This window comes from Oncorhynchus masou, chromosome 20 (assembly GCF_036934945.1).
Source record: "Oncorhynchus masou masou isolate Uvic2021 chromosome 20, UVic_Omas_1.1, whole genome shotgun sequence".
In the NCBI taxonomy this organism is placed as follows: Eukaryota; Metazoa; Chordata; class Actinopteri; order Salmoniformes; family Salmonidae; genus Oncorhynchus; species Oncorhynchus masou.
In genome coordinates this window covers 18,634,187-18,654,828 of record NC_088231.1, presented here as the reverse complement: position 1 = coordinate 18,654,828, position 20,642 = coordinate 18,634,187, and the positions used below count along the sequence as shown (strand labels likewise).

Here is a 20,642-nt window from a genome sequence, read left to right as displayed (position 1 = left end):
TCCACGCCCCTACCTTTTGGTTTTTACATAAATGTATGCATATCTGTATTTCCAGTTATGTGACATCCATAGATTAGGGCTTAATTTATTTCAATTGATTGATTATCATCTACAACAATTGCTGTCCAGATTCAATTACGTTTTATTGACAAACCATGATGAAACTTGTCAAAAAAGCAATGCACAACTGCTGTAGTGTATTTTACAAATAAAACAAGTAAACACATCTCAATTCACATATCTATGTAAGTGGTATAGTGCCATTTGTTTTTGTTAGGGTCGGGAGCCAATCCCCAAAAAGTGAATTACATAATTTTACAATCAAAGTTTGTACTGACAGATGTAACGTAATTAATATTATAATACAATATGCACAAAATGCATTCTCCAACTGCAACATCTGCCCTATGCTCATACTCTCTCACTAAAATGTAATATGCCTAACTTGGTGTTTGAGGGCATCTAATTTACAAATAGGCCATCAGTGTCATTGGTGAACAATAATTATTTGAGTTTTACAGGTGAAATGTCCAAACTGCATCTGCATGACAATCATTTGATCTCAATCAGCTTCATGGGGATACGCACTTAGATCTTCTTGAGTTACTGTTTCAGGAGTGAAATAGAGCAGATGGTGATACTGCTCTATTCTATTCAACTACTAACTTATATTCTCAAATTGCAAAAAGGACGGGAGCACCGCTCCCTTGCGCTCCGGCGGCACCACTCCCCTGGTCTTTGTTAAGCAGCCTTACTCTAATCTCCTTGACTCTAGAGGACTCCTTTGCCTTCCCCACGTCGATACCGTACACGGTGGTCTGGATGAATGTGTAGAAGTTACACAACGCTTCATGGTAGGACACACTGAAGACATAGTGTGCCTTAAAGAGCTCGTCAAATGCTGCCACTGATGTTTGGGCCTTGCATGGGATGGCCTTCTGGTCAACGACGATGTAAAACTTCTGAAGGCTGTTCTTCCTTTCACCGACACAGAGGAGGAAGGGCTGCTGCTCATATCCAACTGTCTCAAGGAAGGTCACCATACTTGTCCCTACCTGAGGAAAAGAGTACAAGACAACAGTAAATAACATGTTCCACAATCCCGAGGGCAGACCACATGACCACTAGGCAAGTAGCCTGGCACAGTGGCTCCCAACTCCAGTACCTTCAACAGTACACCTTTTATTGTAGCACTGGACAAGCACACCTGAAACATGTCAACTAATCATCAAGCCGTTAAGTTGAATCAAGTGAGTTTGTCAGGGGATGCAACGTGTGCTGTTGAGGGTACTTGAGTTGGGAAACGCTGGCCTAGCGGTTAGAGGTGAGTAAGCAGGCAGAGGGATGCCAGTTCCATTCTAGATGCTATTGCCTTCCGTTGTGCCCACGGGCAATTTACTTCCCACAACAGCAGCTCCCCAGGCACCCAGTGTGGCAGCCCCCCCGCACCTCTCCAAAACCTGAATATGCATGTGTCTTTCAGCGGGGTTGGGTTAAAAGCGAAAGTCAAATTTTGGTTGGACCTTATATGCAATTGACCAATAAAGTGATCATAATCTTAATCTAAGCAACCTAGCAATGAGGGTTTAGTTTAACTATATTTTCACTCAAATATGCGCTCAGAGTTTGATAAAATGGATGGTTATCCTATTTACATGGGATATAATTGACTTTGGCTACACCTCTGGATAACATTATGTGAAACTATCATAAAGCTCCTGTTAACCCCAGGGGAGGGGCTAACAGGAGCTCTATTGTTAACAAGTACTGTCCTAAAGAAAGGTGCACAAACCTTCAGAAATCTAACCAGATGGTCAGCAGCTTGAGAGGTACGGATCTTTGCGGTCTTTGGGCCCTTTGAGGTCGGGGGTAGGAGATGCAGAAGCAACAAAATGGCTGCCAAGTCACTCTCCCATCCTAATTTTTCAGTTGAAAACAAGAAATGCTCAGTAAAAGCTCACATGCCAGTTTCACTCTAACAATGTATGGTCAAGTTAGAAAAGTCATTGGAAATACCAAAGAACATATTTGAGTTCTGCACTAGTACCATAATCATTGGATTCCTGCTGAGCAGATGAGAGGAGGTCTTCCACAGGTTCACTGAAGGGAAGGGTTTTGCAATCTGCGATGACCCTGGGTTTGAAAAATGTTGGCCACTTCGCCATAAATGTCCCAGACACCACCTCTCCGAAAAGTCTGGTGAAATCTTGGTTGATCTGAAGTACATTCAACAACAAAAACATTCAAAATGAATTATCTTTCCACTTTCTTTTAAAAATCACCAAAACATTATGAATTCTATTCATACAGTCTTACCAAGCCCGTAGTGTCAAGGAATCTGGGGAAGACATCTAGGACAGTTGAGGACTTCCCCGGATCATGAACCACCTGCTGTCTGTATTGGAACGTTGCCATCATCTTCTCTCGAACCAGTGACTCATTAGTTGTTGTATGCTGAAGCACAGATATCGCCTCTTTGCATTCATCCCCGAAAGCTGCTCAACAGCTGAAGGGCAACTTCGCTGAGCCTTGGGACCATTTTGATAGGTGGGCTTGGTTCTCTTCTTGGTCTTACATGACGTGTTGCGCCCCACTGTCTTTATTCTCCAGGCCAGGTAACCAGACCCACTAGCTGCATCATAATATTTTTCCTGTCAATCAATAAGAAAACAGTTTTAAAAAAAGATGAACGCCATTTTAATGTCCTGGAACTTTTGGCCTGGTATCCCGAGAGAGAATTCAGTCCTACATTTATACTTACATAGCCATGCTCTGAATCTGGATCATTCAAGTAGGGGAATAAAGTCACAATCCCCAGGGCGTAGTTGGTGCGGACACTTGATGGGGGGATCCTCCTTCAAGGAAGATTACAAAAAATGTCAATAAAATGTTTAAAATAAAATACTGTTTTATGTTTTTATGTGTATTGTATGCATCCACCCATCAGTACATAGGAAGTTCCATCAGGAAATGAACAGTTATTTGAATTTCAAGTGACTTGCCTAGTTAAATAGGTTGAATAAAATATTTAATAAATTGACGTTTTGTCAGCCCCGCTACATGGTTTGATCTTAAGCTGTGGAAACCCACCAGTATGAACACACAGGTAGGTACTCGAAGTTTGACTAAAATCATGCAGTTAAACAACATTTCTTTTGACTTTTACCCCCTTTTTCTCCCCAATTCCGTGGTATCCAATTGTTAGTGGTTACTGTCTTGTCTCATCGCTGCATTGAGGCGAAGGTCGAGAGCCATGCGTCCTCCGAAACACAACCCAACCAAGCCGCACTGCTTCTTAACACAGCGCACATCCAACCCGGAAGCCAGCTGCACCAAGGAAACACCATACACCTGGCGACCTGGTCAGCATGCACTGCGCCCGGCCCGCCACAGGAGTCGCTAGTGTGCGATGAGACAAGGATGTCCCTGCCGGCCAAACCCTCCCTAACCCAGACGACGCTAGGCCAGTGGGCCTCCCAGGGCTCGAACCCAGAGTCTCTGGTGGAATAGCTAGCACTGCAACCACTGCGCCACCCGGTAGGCCCCGTCATCACACATTTCTAACACATTGAATTATTCACGTACCCATGATTTTCCATCATGTCGGCCACAATAATGTTCACCATCAGTCTCCGTGTGCTATCCGTAAGACCTTTGGTTTTCCCATACTCCTGGAACACCTTTTCTCCACCTGGCTTTGAGTGAAGGATGGCACTGATCATCTAGAAAAACACATCAAAACAATGGACGCCTTGTGATCAGTCGAGCATCTTCAAGATACTGGTAATGGACAAGAAGACAAGGGTATGTAAATAGGCGGAACAGAAACAGCTACACGTGTTTTAAAGTAATATCACTAACGCGCTAGTAGTGGAGCTAACAGCAGCATTTTACACAACTCACATCTCTTGCTGCATTTCTGTCTGTAGGTTCATCAGTCAGACGTCTTTTTCGTGCCTTGGATTTTTCCAGAGTTAAAGCTGATCCAGAGGAATCAGACCCAACTGAGCAGATCAAGACCTCAGATATGGACACTTGTTCATCTGAAAGAATACAAAGATGTAACTTTCAGGGAAAATTCTGCAAAAAAACTCCCTACCATTACTACTATTTGCTAAAGAGCTCTAACTACAATCTGATGGACATGACAAAAACAACCCAACAATGATTTACCAAATGTCTCAATCAACTGATAACAGATGAGTGAAATTAGCAAATAATTGGGATAATATTGTGCAGGAGTAACTTAGCTGTGCCTTTGCATTCATCACCTAACAGTTCCTCAACAGCTGAAGGGGAACTGTGTTGAGCCTTTGGACCATTTTGATAGGTGGACTTGGATCTCCTCTTGGTCTTACATGATTTGTTGCGCCCCACTGTCTTTATTCTCCAGGTCAGATAACCAGACCCACTAGCTGCGTCGTAATATTGTTCCTATCAATCAAAAAAGGAAACAGTTAAATTATCAACACCATTTAATTTAACATTCTGGAACTGTCGGCCTGGTATCCGCTGAGAGAGAATTCAGTCCTCCGTTCATACTTACATAGCCATGCTCTGAATCTGGATCATTCAAGTAGGGGAATAAAGTCACAATCCCCAGGGCGTAGTTGGTGCGGACACTTGATGGGGGGATCCTACTTCGAGGAAGATCAAATAAAACAGTAACAATTCTAGTAAAAGCGATAATCAGTGATTAATTTCTCAGCAAAACTGAAGCCCCACCACATGTTGTGATCTAAAGCGGAGGGATGTTTCTAAGGAAACCCCCTCGGTATTAACAGACAGGCTTGAACTCAACAGGGAATGCATGCATGACTGGTGTTTCAGACCTAAAATCATAATGCCACAGTAATGGAGCTTGTGTCAAAGGGCACTCTAAAATGAAAGCTTTTAAGATGTTTTCATACCTCAAAAGTACACTACTGTCAAGCCATGTTTCCATTCTTAACCATTGGTTTGTGGATATAGTAACTATACCTCAAAATTAACAGAAAGAATTGGCAACAGAAATCTATCAAGCAATACAGTATATTGACAGTAGTCTGCTTTTTAGGTCTGAAAACATCTAGCAGACTTTCATTTTGGGGTGTCTAATACCTTTTAAGTTTGACACATCATACACTTAAATATTATACCATTTGTCATCATACGTACCCATGATTTTCCATCATGTCGGCCACAATAATGTTCACCATCAGTCTCCGTGTGCTATCCGTAAGACCTTTGGTTTTCCCATACTCCTGGAACACCTTTTCTCCACCTGGCTTTGAGTGAAGGATGGCACTGATCATCTAGAAAAACACATCAAAACAATGGACGCCTTGTGATCAGTCGTGCATCTTCAAGGTACTGGTAATGGGCAACATTTTACACAACTCACATCTCTTGCTGCATTTCTGTCTGTGGGTTCATCAGTCAGACCTCTTTTCCTTGCCTTGGCTTCATCCAGAGTTATAGTTGAACTGATAGAGACATCAGAGTGCGTGAGCTCATGCGTGTTGAGGGATTTGATGTAGGTGAACCCTTTCCCACACACAGTGCAACTATAGGTTTTCACGGTGTTGTGTTTGTGCCGCTGGTGCCTGGTCAAGCCGCTCTGACGCTGGAATTTCTCACCACAGATATCGCAGCGGAAACGTGGCTTCCCAGTGTGTTCTAACATGCGTGCTTTATACTTTGTCTTTATAGGTGTCACAGCATCCTCAGCTGACACCAACAACGGACTCGGTTCTCTCTTGAAGTCGTTGAGTCCAAGTTCTCTGGATCCCCCAGAGGCTTGACTTCTCTCTTCCTCATCACTTTCTCCTGTGATATTCTGGCTTGCCTTGGGAGTCTCTGGAATCCACTCGCCGTAACCTGGAAATGAGGTCACCAACAATGACTGTCACAGAGCTAGCTTTACAATGACTCATTAAAAGGGATAGTTTACTTTGTGAGGGTCTTTACAAGTGCAAAATAAAATAAAGACCACATTGATTAGCGTAAATCAAACAGTTTGTCTTGCCTTCATGTTTGTTAGAAAGCAGAGAGCATATCCAACTGACAATCTCTTAGGAAAAAAAAACCCAAAAAACTATTAAAACCAAGATTTGAAAAATAACTGATGCTGACACAAGATGGAGGGAAAGATGGAGAATAACTACCAAAATTACAGTAAACAAATGTACGCTTAATACAGTATAATGTATATAATTGATTATACAAGAGACACAATTCAGCACAACGGCAGAGTCATGTCTTAAGTGTAAAACTATTAATGACCCAATAATGCTTTCTGGGAATGCTATAATACTCAGAAATTGTGGTTGGAGCTACAAAGTTGGCTGTCAGAAGTATTACAATGTAAATGTATTTTTAATCCATCAGTCTGCATATTTTAAGACATGACATATTGGGGTGTAGTGAGTTACCCAATGGGCTGGACGATTCTTTTATCACCACTCATCTTGAAAAACTTGACTTGGAAGTCAATCAATCCGCTGACATTGACACAATGGAAAAATGTAATGATTTATTATTGAATTAGTAAGGGCGACCAAGAAATGAATCGGTTCAATTTAAGGCCAAGCGGCAAACAATAATGCAGGCACTAGGGATGGGGTGTGAGCATGCTGGTCTGGGCAGATGAAATGTAGTGTGTTTGTGTGTCTAAGTTGTTGTTCATATATATATATATATGTTTTTGTAATGGATTTTTTTTAATGTACATTACAAAAATAAATTACTTATATAATTATGACAAATACACAATGTAATACAAGGGAAATAAAATACTTCACATCCTGATTGAAAATAGTTGCTTCAACTAACCGTCCGATTCCAAATCATCATCAGCCATTTCCTCCTGTTTGATGAGCCATACTGGCCATGGTACCTTCCAAAAGACAATGTCATTATTGATCAATCACGTTCTAAACTACAGCCAGTTATGTTGGGGATGCAACAACAACACAAACATCTCGTGTGGTGGTCCTCACTTACAAAGTAGGTGGGACAAACCAAACTGAATTTACCGTGTCTGTAATCTGACCGGGGGGCTGTGATGGCTCTCGTCTCTCAGTCTTTGGCACCGGTGATGCTAGGCCTTCAAAAACAGCACCGTCTTCTAGCCAATGATAGTTGGCCTCTTGTTTATTCAGGATCTGCCCCACGATTGGAAAGTTTCCCAAACTTGGTGGGCTAACTAACATACAAGTAATGAAAATAGACGCATTAATGATTATTTATATTTATATATATATATTTTACAGACACCGCTATAGTGGTGGTTTAGCACTCGGGTTATTGCGTGTTATAAACTGGGTGGTTCAAGCCCTGAATGTTGATTTGCTGACAGCCATGGTATTTCAGACCGTACACTGAACATTTATATTTAGTGCTCTAATTACGTTGGAAAACAGTTTATAATAGCAATAAGGCACCTCGGGTGTTTGTGGTATATGGTCATTATACCACGGCTAAAGGCTGTGTCAAGACACTCTGCGATGCGTTGTGCAGAAGAACAGCCCTTAGCCGTGGTATTTTGGCCATATACCACACCCCCTCGTACATTATTGCCTAATTAAACCATGGATGTACACCAGACGCTAAAATGTGTGTTGTACACTAAATAGCTAACTGTTAACATCTCACCAGGTTTTGAAATGTTCTTGGGGCAGTTCGCTGGCTTCTCCATCCTTGTCTCTTTTTTATTTTGTTCATGCAACATTTCCACTCGAAGAGCAGCATAGCTTTCTCCCATAAATTGACAGATTTCTTGCACGACTGTTTCTGTCAAAGCTTCCATAATGGAGGTGACGCGACAACGAAAAGCGAGTTCGTGCGACATGGTTACCAAGTAGACGACAACAATCAATCTAATTTGTTCCTACTGTGATGTGAGAAGGCTACAGTGAACATCCTCTTTGTTATCAGATGGTGGCTTCACCTTTTCACACATCTTCACCTCCTCCGGAAGTTTTCTTTGGATTAATTCCGGACAGCTGATGAGGTTGGGCGGGCCGGTAAAATACCGTAAATACACGTTTAGATACGCCCTTGAGTCGAGCAGCTTCTTACATCTTTTGTTGATTTCGTTTGATACTCAAACTATTAATACAAAATTTCCCAACAGCATAAGTGGAGTTCTCTCTCTCCCACTAAACAAGAACAAGACAAACTACCTGAACAAACTTTCAAACATTCTCATCCTCTTGATTTTATGAGCTGCTATGTACCTTTCTACAGCTATAACATTCTAAGCTAAATAACTTGATTATAACAGCCTAGATTTGAACCACATTATTTGGTGTGTGAGTGGAGCATGATTCCCCAGCTTTTCAACATACTTTGTACAATAGTCAACTTTAACAAGTTATAGAGACTGCAAGAAATGTTCAAAATAACTAAATGTTTATAGTGGTATAAATTCTATTCTATAAATTCTCCCCAATTGTTTGTTGTGCTTGTTTGCAAGACCAGCACTCAGGCCTTGGAAATGGAACTGGCAGCCAGGTCATAACCTTAACCCAATAACACTGAAGGGTCAGATTAACAAATGCAATTTTCTCCATTTGTATGGTAAAAAATATATACAACATGAATGTACAAGATTTGTTATAAAAATATATATAAAAAAATAGAATTCAGGCATCAATTAAGTAGTTGATGCATGAAGCCTATATCCTGGAATCCAGAACCTGTTTTGCTAACATTCTACTCCTTGTACTCTTTTTCTTGACCAAATTGTTTTGCTTCTCAATGACAAAAGGCAAAAGCACAAACAGATCTGGGATCAGGCTATAATGCCTATGTTTGCAAAGCAGGCATCTACCAGGAATCAGTGTGTTTTCTGTTCATGTGTGCTCGCATGTTCTTCATGGTCACCGTACGCCCACATATGGTGCAGGTGGCGGCCAGTCTCCGTCTGGTCCCTTCAGCATGTTTCACGGTGCCGTGTTGTTGTGCCACAGACACAGGATCTGATTCTGCTCCCTCCAATGGAGTGGCTATCTCCGGGTGTTTCCTCAGCAGGTGCTGCTTCAAGTTCTTTCTCAGGAGCACAAAGCCACAGTGATCACACATAGTCGTCAGAGTCCTATAGGCTGGACTTTGAGGCAGTTGGATATGGGTGGTGATTTTAATACGCTGGTTTACAGCAGGCATGGGCAGTACAGCATGCATAGAGGGCAGTGCAGCTGATGAAACAGGAACGGAAGCCCCTTGACACAACAGCAGATGACTTGTCATGGCATCCCTCCTGATGATAGTTCTCTCACACTGGGGGCAGTGATAACGGCCATCTGTCCTACAGTCCAAATTGCATTTACAAATCTTTTTATCTAGAAAAATTAGATGGAAATGAGTAAAGCACATCTTGACAAGAATGATAATACAATCTACCAGACTACATGGTTAAAACATCCACATACCTTTGAAAGACACCGCATTTTTCAGGTGCACATCAACATGGCGCTGTAATCTTGAGCATTTGGTTGGTTTAAAGCTGAAACAAAGTGGACAGTGGAACAATTTGCAGCAGGTTGTACATCTTGTGAGCGATAGTAGAGAATTGACAGGAACAATCGAATGGTGCACCTGTAACAAATAACTTAATGTCAGTAAAAAAATAATGAGATCGGCTAATTGTGGGGATTAACAGAGTTCTATGGTGCCATATTTATTGGAGTATCAATTAAAGTGTATGCAGAAACGATAGGATTATATTAAGGATTAGGGGTAAGGCACATTAATATACAAAATATATATATCTGACATCACACACAAACAACCACAGACAATAACACATTACTGCCTCCAACACAACACACTGTGGATAGCAAATATCATGGAATGTTCACATATATTCAATGTCCCAAACATATGAAAGCAACGTAGCCAGCCAACTCACGTTAGCCAGCCAGCCAGCCAGCTCTAAGTACACGTTAGCCAGCCAGCCAACTCTTAGTGCAAGTTGGCCGGCCGGCCGGCCAACTCTTAGTACAAGTTAGCCGGCCAGCCAACTCTTAGTACAAGTTAGCCAGCCAGCCAACTCTTAGTACAAGTTAGCCAGCCAGCCAACTCTTAGTACAAGTTAGCCAGCCAGCCAACTCTTAGTACAAGTTAGCCAGCCAGCCAACTCTTAGTACAAGTTAGCCAGCCAGCCAACTCTTAGTACACGTTAGCCAGCCAGCCAACTCTTAGTACACGTTAGCCAGCCAGCCAACTCTTAGTACCGTTAGCCAGCCAGCCAACTCTTAGTACAAGTTAGCAGCCAGCCAGCCAACTCTGAGTACAAGTTAGCCAGCCAGCCAACTCTTAGTACAAGTTAGCCAGCCAGCCAACTCTTAGTACAAGTTAGCCAGCCAGCCAACTCTTAGTACAAGTTAGCCAGCCAGCCAACTCTTAGTACAAGTTAGCCAGCCAGCCAACTCTTAGTACAAGTTAGCCAGCCAGCCAACTCTTAGTACAAGTTAGCCAGCCAGCCAACTCTTAGTACAAGTTAGCCAGCCAGCCAACTCTTAGTACAAGTTAGCCAGCCAGCCAACTCTTAGTACAAGTTAGCCAGCCAGCCAACTCTTAGTACAAGTTAGCCAGCCAGCCAACTTTTAGTACAAGTTAGCTATCTAGATATGAAATGTTAAATTATGCTTCTTATTTGTTTTAACATTAAGAAGTTGCATTGTTTACCTTGGTATTGTTCGTACATGTCATTGAAACTTATAATTTTCTACGGAATGTGAGTATAATTCATATAGTCTCATTTATGAATTAGGCCCCCAGTATATGATCACAAGCTCCACTGACCTCATCTTCCGTAAGCTTAACCAGAGAGGATGTGGTCTTTGGTTTAACAGGCTGTGATGGTCCTTGCGATGACATCGGTAACAGTGGAGTGTAATCATCATGACCTGTGGGATCATAGTGGTCCATGGGATCATCTTCCATATCAGCACCGCTGGCCTCGTCTTCATCCTGCTGTTCATCAACAGGGGTTTTTCCTCAAACCTGGTGGGCTAACATACCAATTAAGATTTGGGTACAGTGAATCACAGTACCTTTAGTACCCTAGCTACGAAGGCCCATATTCCATAATATCTAACTTACTAGAAAAAAAGAGTTGCCATAACATTGACTGCATAGTGTTACAGCTAATGATGATCTGTACTTAGAGGCATTTACATTGGATCCCACATTTATTGGGGACAACTGACTCCTTCATTCACCCCCAATGTGTAGCGTTTACCTGGATGATCGCTTGCTCTCATTTACACAAGCCATATTGCAGTCAAAAGGGCTAGGTGATAGTTAACCCTAACCCAAGATTGAGTGTGGGCCAAGCAACCACCCATACAGGGTTATAGGTAGCTAGCTATCTTCTAGCTCTGGTCTAGGGCAGAGCTAACCTCTAGATCAGTGGTCACCAACCTTTTCTGAGTCAAGATCAGAGTCAAAATGTCAGCCGAGCTCTTCCGCTCAGATTTAAAAAAAAATATATATATAAAAAAACAGGTTTGTGCAGTAGGCTATAGGCCCAATACATTACTGCATATTGTCTACGCTTGAATTGAAATTATGTTTTAATATCGCCAAGAGCAGGTTAGTTAAAATCTATGGCACCTTTTTTATGAGTTGAAATTTTCCAGATTGACTGACTTGCGTGTCTTAAAGTAAATATGGACTGTCGTTTCTCATTACTTATTTGAGCTGTTCTTACCATAATATGGACTTGGTGTTTTATCAAATAGGGCTATCTTCTGTATACCACCCCTACCTTGTCACAACAGACCTGATTGCCTCAAACACATTTAAGAAGTGAAGAAATTCCACAAATTAACATTTAACAAAGCACACCTGTTAAATTAAATGCATTCCAGGTGACTACTCCATGAAGCTGGTTGGGTGATCAAAGCTGTCATCAAGGCAAAGGGTGGCTACTTTGAAGAAACTCAAATATAAAATTAATTTTGAAATGTTTAACACTTTTTTGGTTACTACATGATTCTATTTGTGTTATTTCCTAGTTTCGATGTCTTCACCATTATTCTACAATGCAGAAAATAAAGAGATACCCTTGAATGAGTAGGTGTGTCCAAACTTGACTGGTACAGTACATATTACCAAGACTAACCTGTACCACAGCACATTGACTCGGTACCCCTGGTATATTGGTACCCCTGGTATATTGGTAACCCTGGTATATTGGTACCCCTGGTATATTGGTACCCCTGGTATATTGGTACCCCTGGTATATTGCCCACACCCACCCTTACTTAAAAAAACAGCATTGTTGGTCAAGTGCTTGTAATGTTAAGTAAGCATTTCGCGGTAAGGTCTACACGTTGTATTCGGCGCATGTGACAAATAATTTGATTTGTGATCTCACCTTCCATTTGTATACGATCAGGAGAACGGCAAGGGTTGAATGCTTGCACACTCTCCTTCTCCATCGTCAGGGGCTTCCTGTTCGGTTCATGGCTACACTCCATTTCCACACGAAGGGCAATGTAGCTTTCTTCCATTATTTGACACATTGCTCGCATGGCTGCTGCTGTTAAAGTTTCCATAATGGACGCTACACGCGCACGAAAAAAGATTTCGTTTAACATCTTTTTTTATTATTTGACTACAAGCACAAGCCAGCTAGCCTCTTCTCTGCATTGCTTCTACACCTGCATTGCTGTTTGGAGTTTTAGGCTGGGTTTCTATACAGCACTTTGAGATATCAGCTGATGTAAGAAGGGCTTTATAAATCAATTTGATTTGATTATCTTCTTCGGGATTGGCCTATCGCATACAATTTAAATGTACATACACCGCTGCTGTACTAAAGTGAGGCCAGTCATTTCCTACCTACATTAAATTCTCATTATTCCTGTTCCTAAAATAAATAAATCCACCAACTAACCCGACACCTACAGTATATACCCCTATTTCATTAAAATCACCCCCATTACTTCTTCTGCAGTAAAATCTCGTACACCAAAGTATTTCTCTGCAGCTGCCACCTACACTCATTAAGAACCCACTAACGTTACCATTCCACTACATGATCCTATCGGGTAGTAAAGTACACCATGCAAACGGCCTGGGGGGACGGGACACCACCTCCCAATATACCCTTTAACTCTTTTCAAATACCGTACTTCTATACAGCTGTCACCACTTTATTTTTCTGTGATTGCTATGAAGCCAACCTTACTAAGCAGGCTAGCTGGCAAACAAACTAACTTACCCGCGCAATACCCTTTTCCGGGGTTAAACCATCCACTTCCGGAGAGGGCGTAATCACTGAGATCACAGTTTACCGTCTGACGATAAAGCTTTATGCATTATTCTCAAAGACAAAATATGTTATATTGTCTCATTTTCCATGAGTTGGTTTATTTCTCAAAACATCACAAAAAACGTTAACTTTAACACAAGCATGTTCCTTGTGACAATCTTATTCTGGCCTGATTATTTTCAACTACACAAATATTGTAGGAAGTTGTATAATAAAAAGTTTAACTTTATAGACAACATGATACTTACTGTATGTTGAACCAATACAACAAATCTGCAGCAAACATTGAGTCATTCTTAAAAAAAAAAAAGTTTTACAAATTGCTCCAGAATATAAAATAATAGTGAATACAAAGAACAGGTAACGACCTCTAATGCTGCGTGTAGGTGCTTGTAGGAACTGGGAAACTCGGAAATCTCAGACTTGCTAACTGGTTGAACACGTGTGTAACTAACAAGTCGAAAAATTCAGAGTTGCAGCATTCAGCCAGAGCAATTACGCACCTCATTCAATTTCCATTCAATTCAGAAAACACAATCCTAAATCAACACAACAAATCAATACAACCTATCATTTCCTTGCGTGAACTGCCTGGTGTCTTATCAGATTGCTCAGAAAGGAGAAGTTTTTTCCACACTGGGTGCAGTGGAAACGTTTTTCCCCTGTATGGACACTCTGATGCACTTTCAGGTTGCTGGAATGAGAGAACTGTTTCCCACATTGAGCGCATCTGAAAGGTTTCTCCCCTGTGTGTACTCTCTGGTGCCGCTTCAGGCCGCACAACTGGCTGAACTGCTTCCCACACAGGGCGCACTCGTACGGTTTCTCCCCCGTGTGGACCCTCTGGTGCATCTTGAGCTGACACAGGTGAGGGTACTCCCTCTCACAGAAGGTGCACCTGTAGGACTTCTCCCTCTCCGCTCTGTCCTGATGAGTCCCAGTCCCGTCGCCGAGGTGGGTGTCGGGGGCGCTCCCAGGGAAATCCACCCAGGTGGGGAACTGCAGCTCCCCGGTTCCCTCGTCCAATGGAGCAGTGGCGGTGGTTGCGGGGTTCTGAAAGGTGCCGAGGCGGTTGTTGAATGCGCCGTCCAAGCCAATGGTGTAGAAGTGATTGTCAGATGAGTTCTGTCTCGCTGCTGGCTGGACACCTGGGTGAGGATGATGATAAGCGTTACTCAAATGTCCTCCGAGAAGCATGGAATCTGCTTCACTATGTCCTCCTTGATGACGCCTGGGTTCCATGATGTCACCTTGTCTCCAGGACGAGGGCGTGCCATCCCCATCTTCCCCCTCGTCAACATGGAGGGGGTCAATAACTATGACCTCAGACTTGACCTCTGAACTGCCCTGGGAATTCTCGTGTTCACCCCTCACCATCTGAGGAAGTGGGGGAATGGGGTTCACCTTTTTGAGAGGCGAGGGGCTTCCTGAGACTCTCTCGGCAGCATAACTAGAACAAGACGGCCGATCATTCGCTATATCACTGCCTCTTCGCTTACGGGAGTTTACAGGCAGATCGGTTGTTCTCTCGCGGTTTAGGCTGCGCTGCTGTTTAGCAACAGGTCCTGGACCTGTGAGTTGGAGCACCTGGCTCAGGCTCTCAGGCTCCGGGTCTGACTTGAAAACAGTGTCTGATCTGTTGACAGTCACTATGCTGTGTTTGGTTCTGAGCTGCTCAGTGAGCTCTGTTTGGTCCGTGTGTAGAGAGGTCGGTGTGTTTGGGTCTGTCATTCTGTGGCCACTATCAGTGCCTGAAGAGACAACAAAAGCATGATGGTCATATGCAGTCAAATAAAACAATGAGGTTGTCAATCAGTATGTCATTTTTCATTACAGCAATCCATAAATCATTACCTGGCATCTCCCTCAGACCCTCTTCTTTCTTCCATGGCTGGAGTTCTCTCTCCCCTTCCACAGTAGATTTGGCCTGAAAAGAGGAGGGAGGAATTAAGTAGACAGACATGAGCTCTACAAAGCTCTCAAACAAATGCAGGTCTATTATAACTCAGATATTACTAGGCTATAATATTGATCTAATGGCTTGAATTAAGATGTTAATCAACTGATTCAACTCATGGACACAGAAAATCTGAAGCTTCTCTGTCCTCAAAACATTTGAAACTAAAATTGGGACTGCAATAATTTCCTGTACTTTTGAAAGGAAAACATAATTTGCTGCCAACTGACTGATTTCATTCGTAAGCAATGTGAGAATACACTATGTAGGGTCAACGTGAGAATATATATTTAGGGTCAACGTGAGAATATACAGTGCCTTGCGAAAGTATTCGGCCCCCTTGAACTTTGCGACCTTTTGCCACATTTCAGGCTTCAAACATAAAGATATAAAACTGTATTTTTTTGTGAAGAATCAACAACAAGTGGGACACAATCATGAAGTGGAACGACATTTATTGGATATTTCAAACTTTTTTAACAAATCAAAAACTGAAAAATTGGGCGTGCAAAATTATTCAGCCCCTTTTTACTTTCAGTGCATCAAACTCTCTCCAGAAGTTCAGTGAGAATCTCTGAATGATCCAATGTTGACCTAAATGACTAATGATGATAAATACAATCCACCTGTGTGTAATCAAGTCATTACAGCAGGGCGGTGCACAATTGGCCTAGCGTCACCCGAGTTAGAAGAGGGTCTGGCTGGGGGGCTTTACTTGGCTCATTGCGCTCTAGTGACTCCTTGTGGCGGGCCCGGCGCCTGCAGGCTGACTTCGGTGTTTCCTCAGACACATTGGTTTGGGAGGACGCATTACTCGACATTAAAAGTGAATGATGCTGTTGGCCTTGAAGGAGCCAAGGAACTAAGAAAACCTAACAGTTTATGCCGATAATGTAAACATGAACCACATTGTATTGTAAACCAGCCTTGTCTCATAGACTAGATGTAACATAGTACATCTAAATCTGTGACCCTCAAATGAATATATGTTACGTTTAGTATAGTTACATAAGAAAGAAGGTTACTTAAGGCAAAAATGAAAGGAGTGTGGTTGGTCGGCGTGGATGGGTGGGTGAATAACGCAAAAGTCTAGCAACCGAAAGGTTGAGTGTTCAAATCTCATTATGGACAACTTTAACTACTTTGCATTTTAGCTAACCCTTCCCCTACCCATAACGCTTTAAACTAACACATAACCCAGCTATCTAATCACCTAGCTAACGTTAGCCAACACAAATTGTAATTCGTAACATGTCATACGTTTTGCAAATTTGTAGCGCTCTGCAAGAGCCGACGAGGTGAAAAATCTGTCGACGTGCCCTTGAACAAGGCACTTAACCCTAATTGCTCCTGTAAGTCGCTCTGGATTTGAGCGTCTGCTAAATTACTAAAATGTAACAAATGCTAAAAAATTTTTTTTACATGCAATAGATAGACTAAGGCAAACATATGACAATGTTTGAACTCATGATATTGCTATAACAGCTTTTTTCAATAGGAATCTCTTGCTTCTGTGTCAGTTCTCAATGATGAAGCTTCTGATGTCTTTTCAGATTGCTGGAGTGGGAGAACCTGCGTCCGCAATGTGCACAACTGAAGGGCTTCTCCTCAGTGTGGACGTTCAGGTGCATTTGTAGCTGCCTGGAGCACACAAAGCTCTTCTCACACAAGGTGCAGGCGAACCCCCGCTTCCTGGTGTGGACAACAGCGTGCTGCCGCAAGCCGCTCTCATGGACAAACATCTTATGGCAGTTCGGGCAACTGTACGGTTGTTCTACCGTGTGATTAAGATTAATCAAGTGAGAGGAAATTGTCGTGCTTGGTCTAAAATTCCAACAGGAAGTGAGGTATGAACTGGTTGTTGAGCTCCTCTTCCTGGAATTTCAGAGCGTCTATGGAGCCTTGTCAACGAACACCAAACTAGCTCTGTTGGCCTCACCAACATTTCCTGTGTCAAGATGCATGCCTGTATTTATCTCTGAGGACCGAAAGCCGGGTGAAACCAATTGCGTCATGTTGTCTCTCATCGATTCGGTGTGAATCATTGGTGCATTTCTGTTAAACCCTCCCTCTCCCTGCTTATTTCCAGTCCCATTGTCATCTGGTGTAGTAGCTGTACCCACCTGACCCCACTCTAAATTTCTATCTACCTGCTGGCCACTGGATACAGAGTCAATCACTATCACATGTTCTGATGAAGAATGGAATGACTTGGGGGAAAACCTGTGGATTTGTAACCCTACACTTCTCATTTCTATGTCTGAGCTATTCTGTGCTTCTGGGCCCACTGGGCCACTCCCTAGGTCCATTACTTTAGTGTGAGCTGCAGAGGTGCCATCATCAGTCGCTACTACCTCTCTCCACACCTGGTTTAAAGAACCTCTTAAGAAATTGAGGTCCCTGTTCATGTCACACTTCCAGACTCTGCCTCTCTGCTCTGGGTTCAAGTCCTGTAAACTGCTCTGGTCCCTGGTTCACAATCCCTGTTTCTGATTGAAGGAAGATTAGGTCAGATCCACTAACCTCCATAGCAGTGTGGATGCTGTTGTTGCCTCTGGGGCCACTGGACTGGATGGCAGGGTCCTCTGTGGTGGCTACAGCCAGTTGGGTGGTTAGATCTCTGCTGCCCTCCACTGTTCTAGCTGGGTGGCTGAACCTAGAGTCCTGGTCATCTGCTTCTCCTTCCACCTTGATGATCAGCAGGTCTGTTTCCCCTTCCTCTGTCTCTGCTGACTGCTGATGGTGTTAAGTGGAAGAGATGAGTGGGTGAGACAGAGCATACACTATCTACTGAATGGAGATATGGGCATGACATGGGATATAGTGAAATTCATAGTAGTTGTCTTGTTGTTATTGTGTTCTAATCAGTGGTGTAGTGGATGGTAAAACTCCACCTTTTGTATTTTACGTGAGCGTTTACAAGCCGTTTGTGCAAAAATGCATTGAAAGTATAGAGTATTACTTTACTAACTGCAAACATCTCTGGTTATAATGTGCTGACATACACATCTATACAGACATAACCTCATCCCCAGGCGGAAGGGAGTGTCTGGTGTCCGAGACTAAAACAGATATAAGTCTGTGACAGTCTAAAATCGGCTGTTAAAATTGGAACTTACCTCAACACTTGTAGTATCCATATGCTTTGATGGAGAGACATCGTCTTGGTCCACGTCTATGGGCTGTCTGTCTCTTTGAATGCTGCTGTTCCCAAAACTCCTGTTGGAAAGTCTGTTTCTGCTTTGCCAAGTAGGTCCTGGAAATAAAATAATAATAATTAGAACTACATGGCCAAAAGAATGTGGACACCTGCTCGTCAAAACTCTCATTCAAAAATCATGTGCATTAATATGGAGTTGGTACCCCCTTTGCTGCTATAACATTCTCCACTCTTCTGGGGAAGCTTTCCACTGGATGTTGGAACATTGCTGCGGGGACTTGCTTTAAGTCGGGCACTGATTTTAGGCGATTAGGACTCGCTCGCAGTCGGCGTTCCAATTCATCCCAAAGGTGTTCCATGGGGTTGAGGTCAGGGCTCTGTGCAGGCCAGTCAAGTTCTTCCACACAGATCTCAACAAACCATTTCTGTATGGACTTCTCTTTGTGCATGGGGGAATTGTCATGCTGAAACAGGAAAGGGCCTTCCCAAAACTTTTGCCAGAAAGTTGGAAGCACAGAATTGTCTTCAATGTAATTGTATGCTGAAGTGTTAAGATTTCCCTTCACTGTAACTAAGGGGCCTTGCCAAAACCAGTCCCAGACCACTATCCCTCCCCCACCAAACTTTACAGTTGGCACTATGCATTGGGGCAGGTAACGTTCTCCTGGCATCCGCCAAACCCAGATTCACCCGCGGGACTGCTAGATGGTGCAGAGTGTTTCATCACTCCAGAGAACGTGTTTCCTCTGCTTCAGAGTCTAATGTCAAGAAGCTTAACACCACTCCAGCCGATGCTTGGTATTGCACATGGTGATCTTAGGCTTGTGTGCGGCTGCTCGGGCCATGTAAACCCATTTCATGAAGCTCCCGACGAACACTTTTATGCTGATGTATTGTCCAGAGGCAGTTTGGAACTCAGCAGTGAGTGTTGCAACCGAGGACAGACAATTTTTTATGCGCTTAAGCACTCGGTGTTCCCGTTCTTTGACCTTGTGTGGCTTACCACTTCACGGCTGAGCCGTTGTTACTCCTACACGTTTCCACTTCACAATAACAGCACCTACAGTTGACCGGTGCAGCTCTCGCAGTGCAGAAATTTGACAAATTTACTTGTTGCCAAGGTGGTATCCTATGGAGGTACCACATTGAAAGTCACCAAGCTCTCCAGTACGGGCCATTCTCCTACCAATGTTTGTCTATGGAGATTGCATGTCTGTGTGCTCAATTTTATACACCTGTCAGCAACGGTGTGGCTGAAATTGCCGAAACCAATAATTTGAAGGAGTGTCCACATACCTTATATATATGGGGCCACCCATATGTAAAAGTAGTGGCCCCAGCCGACTTGTAAGTCGCTTTGGACAAAAGCGTCTGCTAAATGGGATATATATATAGTGGATGACAGTTTAATAAATTATTATCACTTTCTATGCGCCCCCATCCATCAATGGTATTTTTACAAAGAACATGGCAAGCATAATACGTTCATGACGTGTGTAATGTGTATATAGAGCTAGAGGGATCCGAGCTGTATTGACAGTACAAAGTAAGCATGAGACGTCATATATGGAATGTCAATAATACAGCTGGGCCCTAACTGTATTGACATTACATAAATCATGGATGTATTATGCTAGCTTTAAACTTTGTAAAACACAATTGATGGATGGGGTCAAATTGAAGATTCATGTAATTTAGTCTTTGTGCACACTGTCAAATTCATCATCACCACCACCAACCTGTCGTTGCCGTCTCTCGATGGTTGTGTCTGTTTAGGAGGCGTATTCCATGGAAGCGATTGTGGACGGACCCCTCTGAAAACTTTCTCTCAGCCCGAAACCTCGCGATCTGAAGTTCCATCAATTTCATATTCCTCCGGAGAAATTCGTTCTCCTTGTGGCTTTGGGACATCTCCATGTGTACAACCGCATAGCCATCGTCAACAACTTTGCATATTTCGGCTACAGCCGCGTTGGCTAGCACCTCCATGATTGAGGCTATCTGCGCCTGGAACTCGACCACGGAACCCGACATTGTCCCCCGACGCTTTTGGCCCCTTTTCAATATGAAAACAGTCTTTATGTTTTCTATATTATGACGATATATAGTTATCTAGCAATCTAGTAAAACAAATACAATCATATCAGAAGCTAAACATCGACAGATAGCTTTTGATTGTAGCTAGCTTTATTTTCCTCGTCACAGTAATGTAATTATATGCTGGCCTGTATAATTTAAAGTTTAACACCGCCACCTAC

The 20,642-nt window shown here is 42.8% G+C and overlaps 3 protein-coding genes across 6 annotated transcripts; all 3 read right to left on the bottom strand.

Moving 5' to 3' along the window:
* Positions 1-124: 124 nt before the first annotated feature.
* On the bottom strand, positions 125-8,124 carry LOC135507123 (uncharacterized). Of its 4 annotated transcripts, none has more exons than XM_064926689.1 (14): positions 7,636-8,124; positions 7,017-7,186; positions 6,814-6,877; positions 5,384-5,859; positions 5,158-5,294; positions 4,547-4,640; positions 4,272-4,434; positions 3,904-4,043; positions 3,586-3,722; positions 2,762-2,852; positions 2,317-2,651; positions 2,048-2,216; positions 1,793-1,917; positions 125-1,055 (listed from the first exon to the last, which is right to left on the bottom strand). In XM_064926689.1, exons 1-11 carry the CDS (start codon positions 7,829-7,831, stop codon positions 2,415-2,417), a joined length of 1,905 nt encoding a protein of 634 aa, XP_064782761.1. In that variant the 5' UTR covers positions 7,832-8,124; the 3' UTR covers positions 125-1,055; positions 1,793-1,917; positions 2,048-2,216; positions 2,317-2,414. The 4 variants fall into 4 exon arrangements, with proteins under 4 accessions (XP_064782761.1, XP_064782762.1, XP_064782759.1 ...); XM_064926690.1 differs by having other exon boundaries at positions 2,762-2,855; positions 4,359-4,434; positions 7,636-8,112; XM_064926687.1 differs by having other exon boundaries at positions 2,762-2,855; positions 7,636-8,111.
* A 248-nt stretch (positions 8,125-8,372) lies between these two features.
* On the bottom strand, positions 8,373-13,226 carry LOC135507126 (uncharacterized). Its single transcript, XM_064926693.1, has 4 exons — positions 13,217-13,226; positions 10,789-10,997; positions 9,414-9,487; positions 8,373-9,323 (listed from the first exon to the last, which is right to left on the bottom strand). The coding sequence occupies exons 2-4, from the start codon at positions 10,965-10,967 to the stop codon at positions 8,812-8,814; spliced, it is 765 nt and encodes a 254-aa protein (XP_064782765.1). The 5' UTR covers positions 10,968-10,997; positions 13,217-13,226; the 3' UTR covers positions 8,373-8,811.
* A 122-nt stretch (positions 13,227-13,348) lies between these two features.
* LOC135507113 (zinc finger protein 219-like) lies at positions 13,349-20,636 on the bottom strand. Its single transcript, XM_064926674.1, has 5 exons — positions 20,124-20,636; positions 18,344-18,480; positions 17,748-17,960; positions 15,122-15,194; positions 13,349-15,018 (listed from the first exon to the last, which is right to left on the bottom strand). The coding sequence occupies exons 1-5, from the start codon at positions 20,416-20,418 to the stop codon at positions 13,838-13,840; spliced, it is 1,899 nt and encodes a 632-aa protein (XP_064782746.1). The 5' UTR covers positions 20,419-20,636; the 3' UTR covers positions 13,349-13,837.
* Positions 20,637-20,642: the final 6 nt, after the last annotated feature.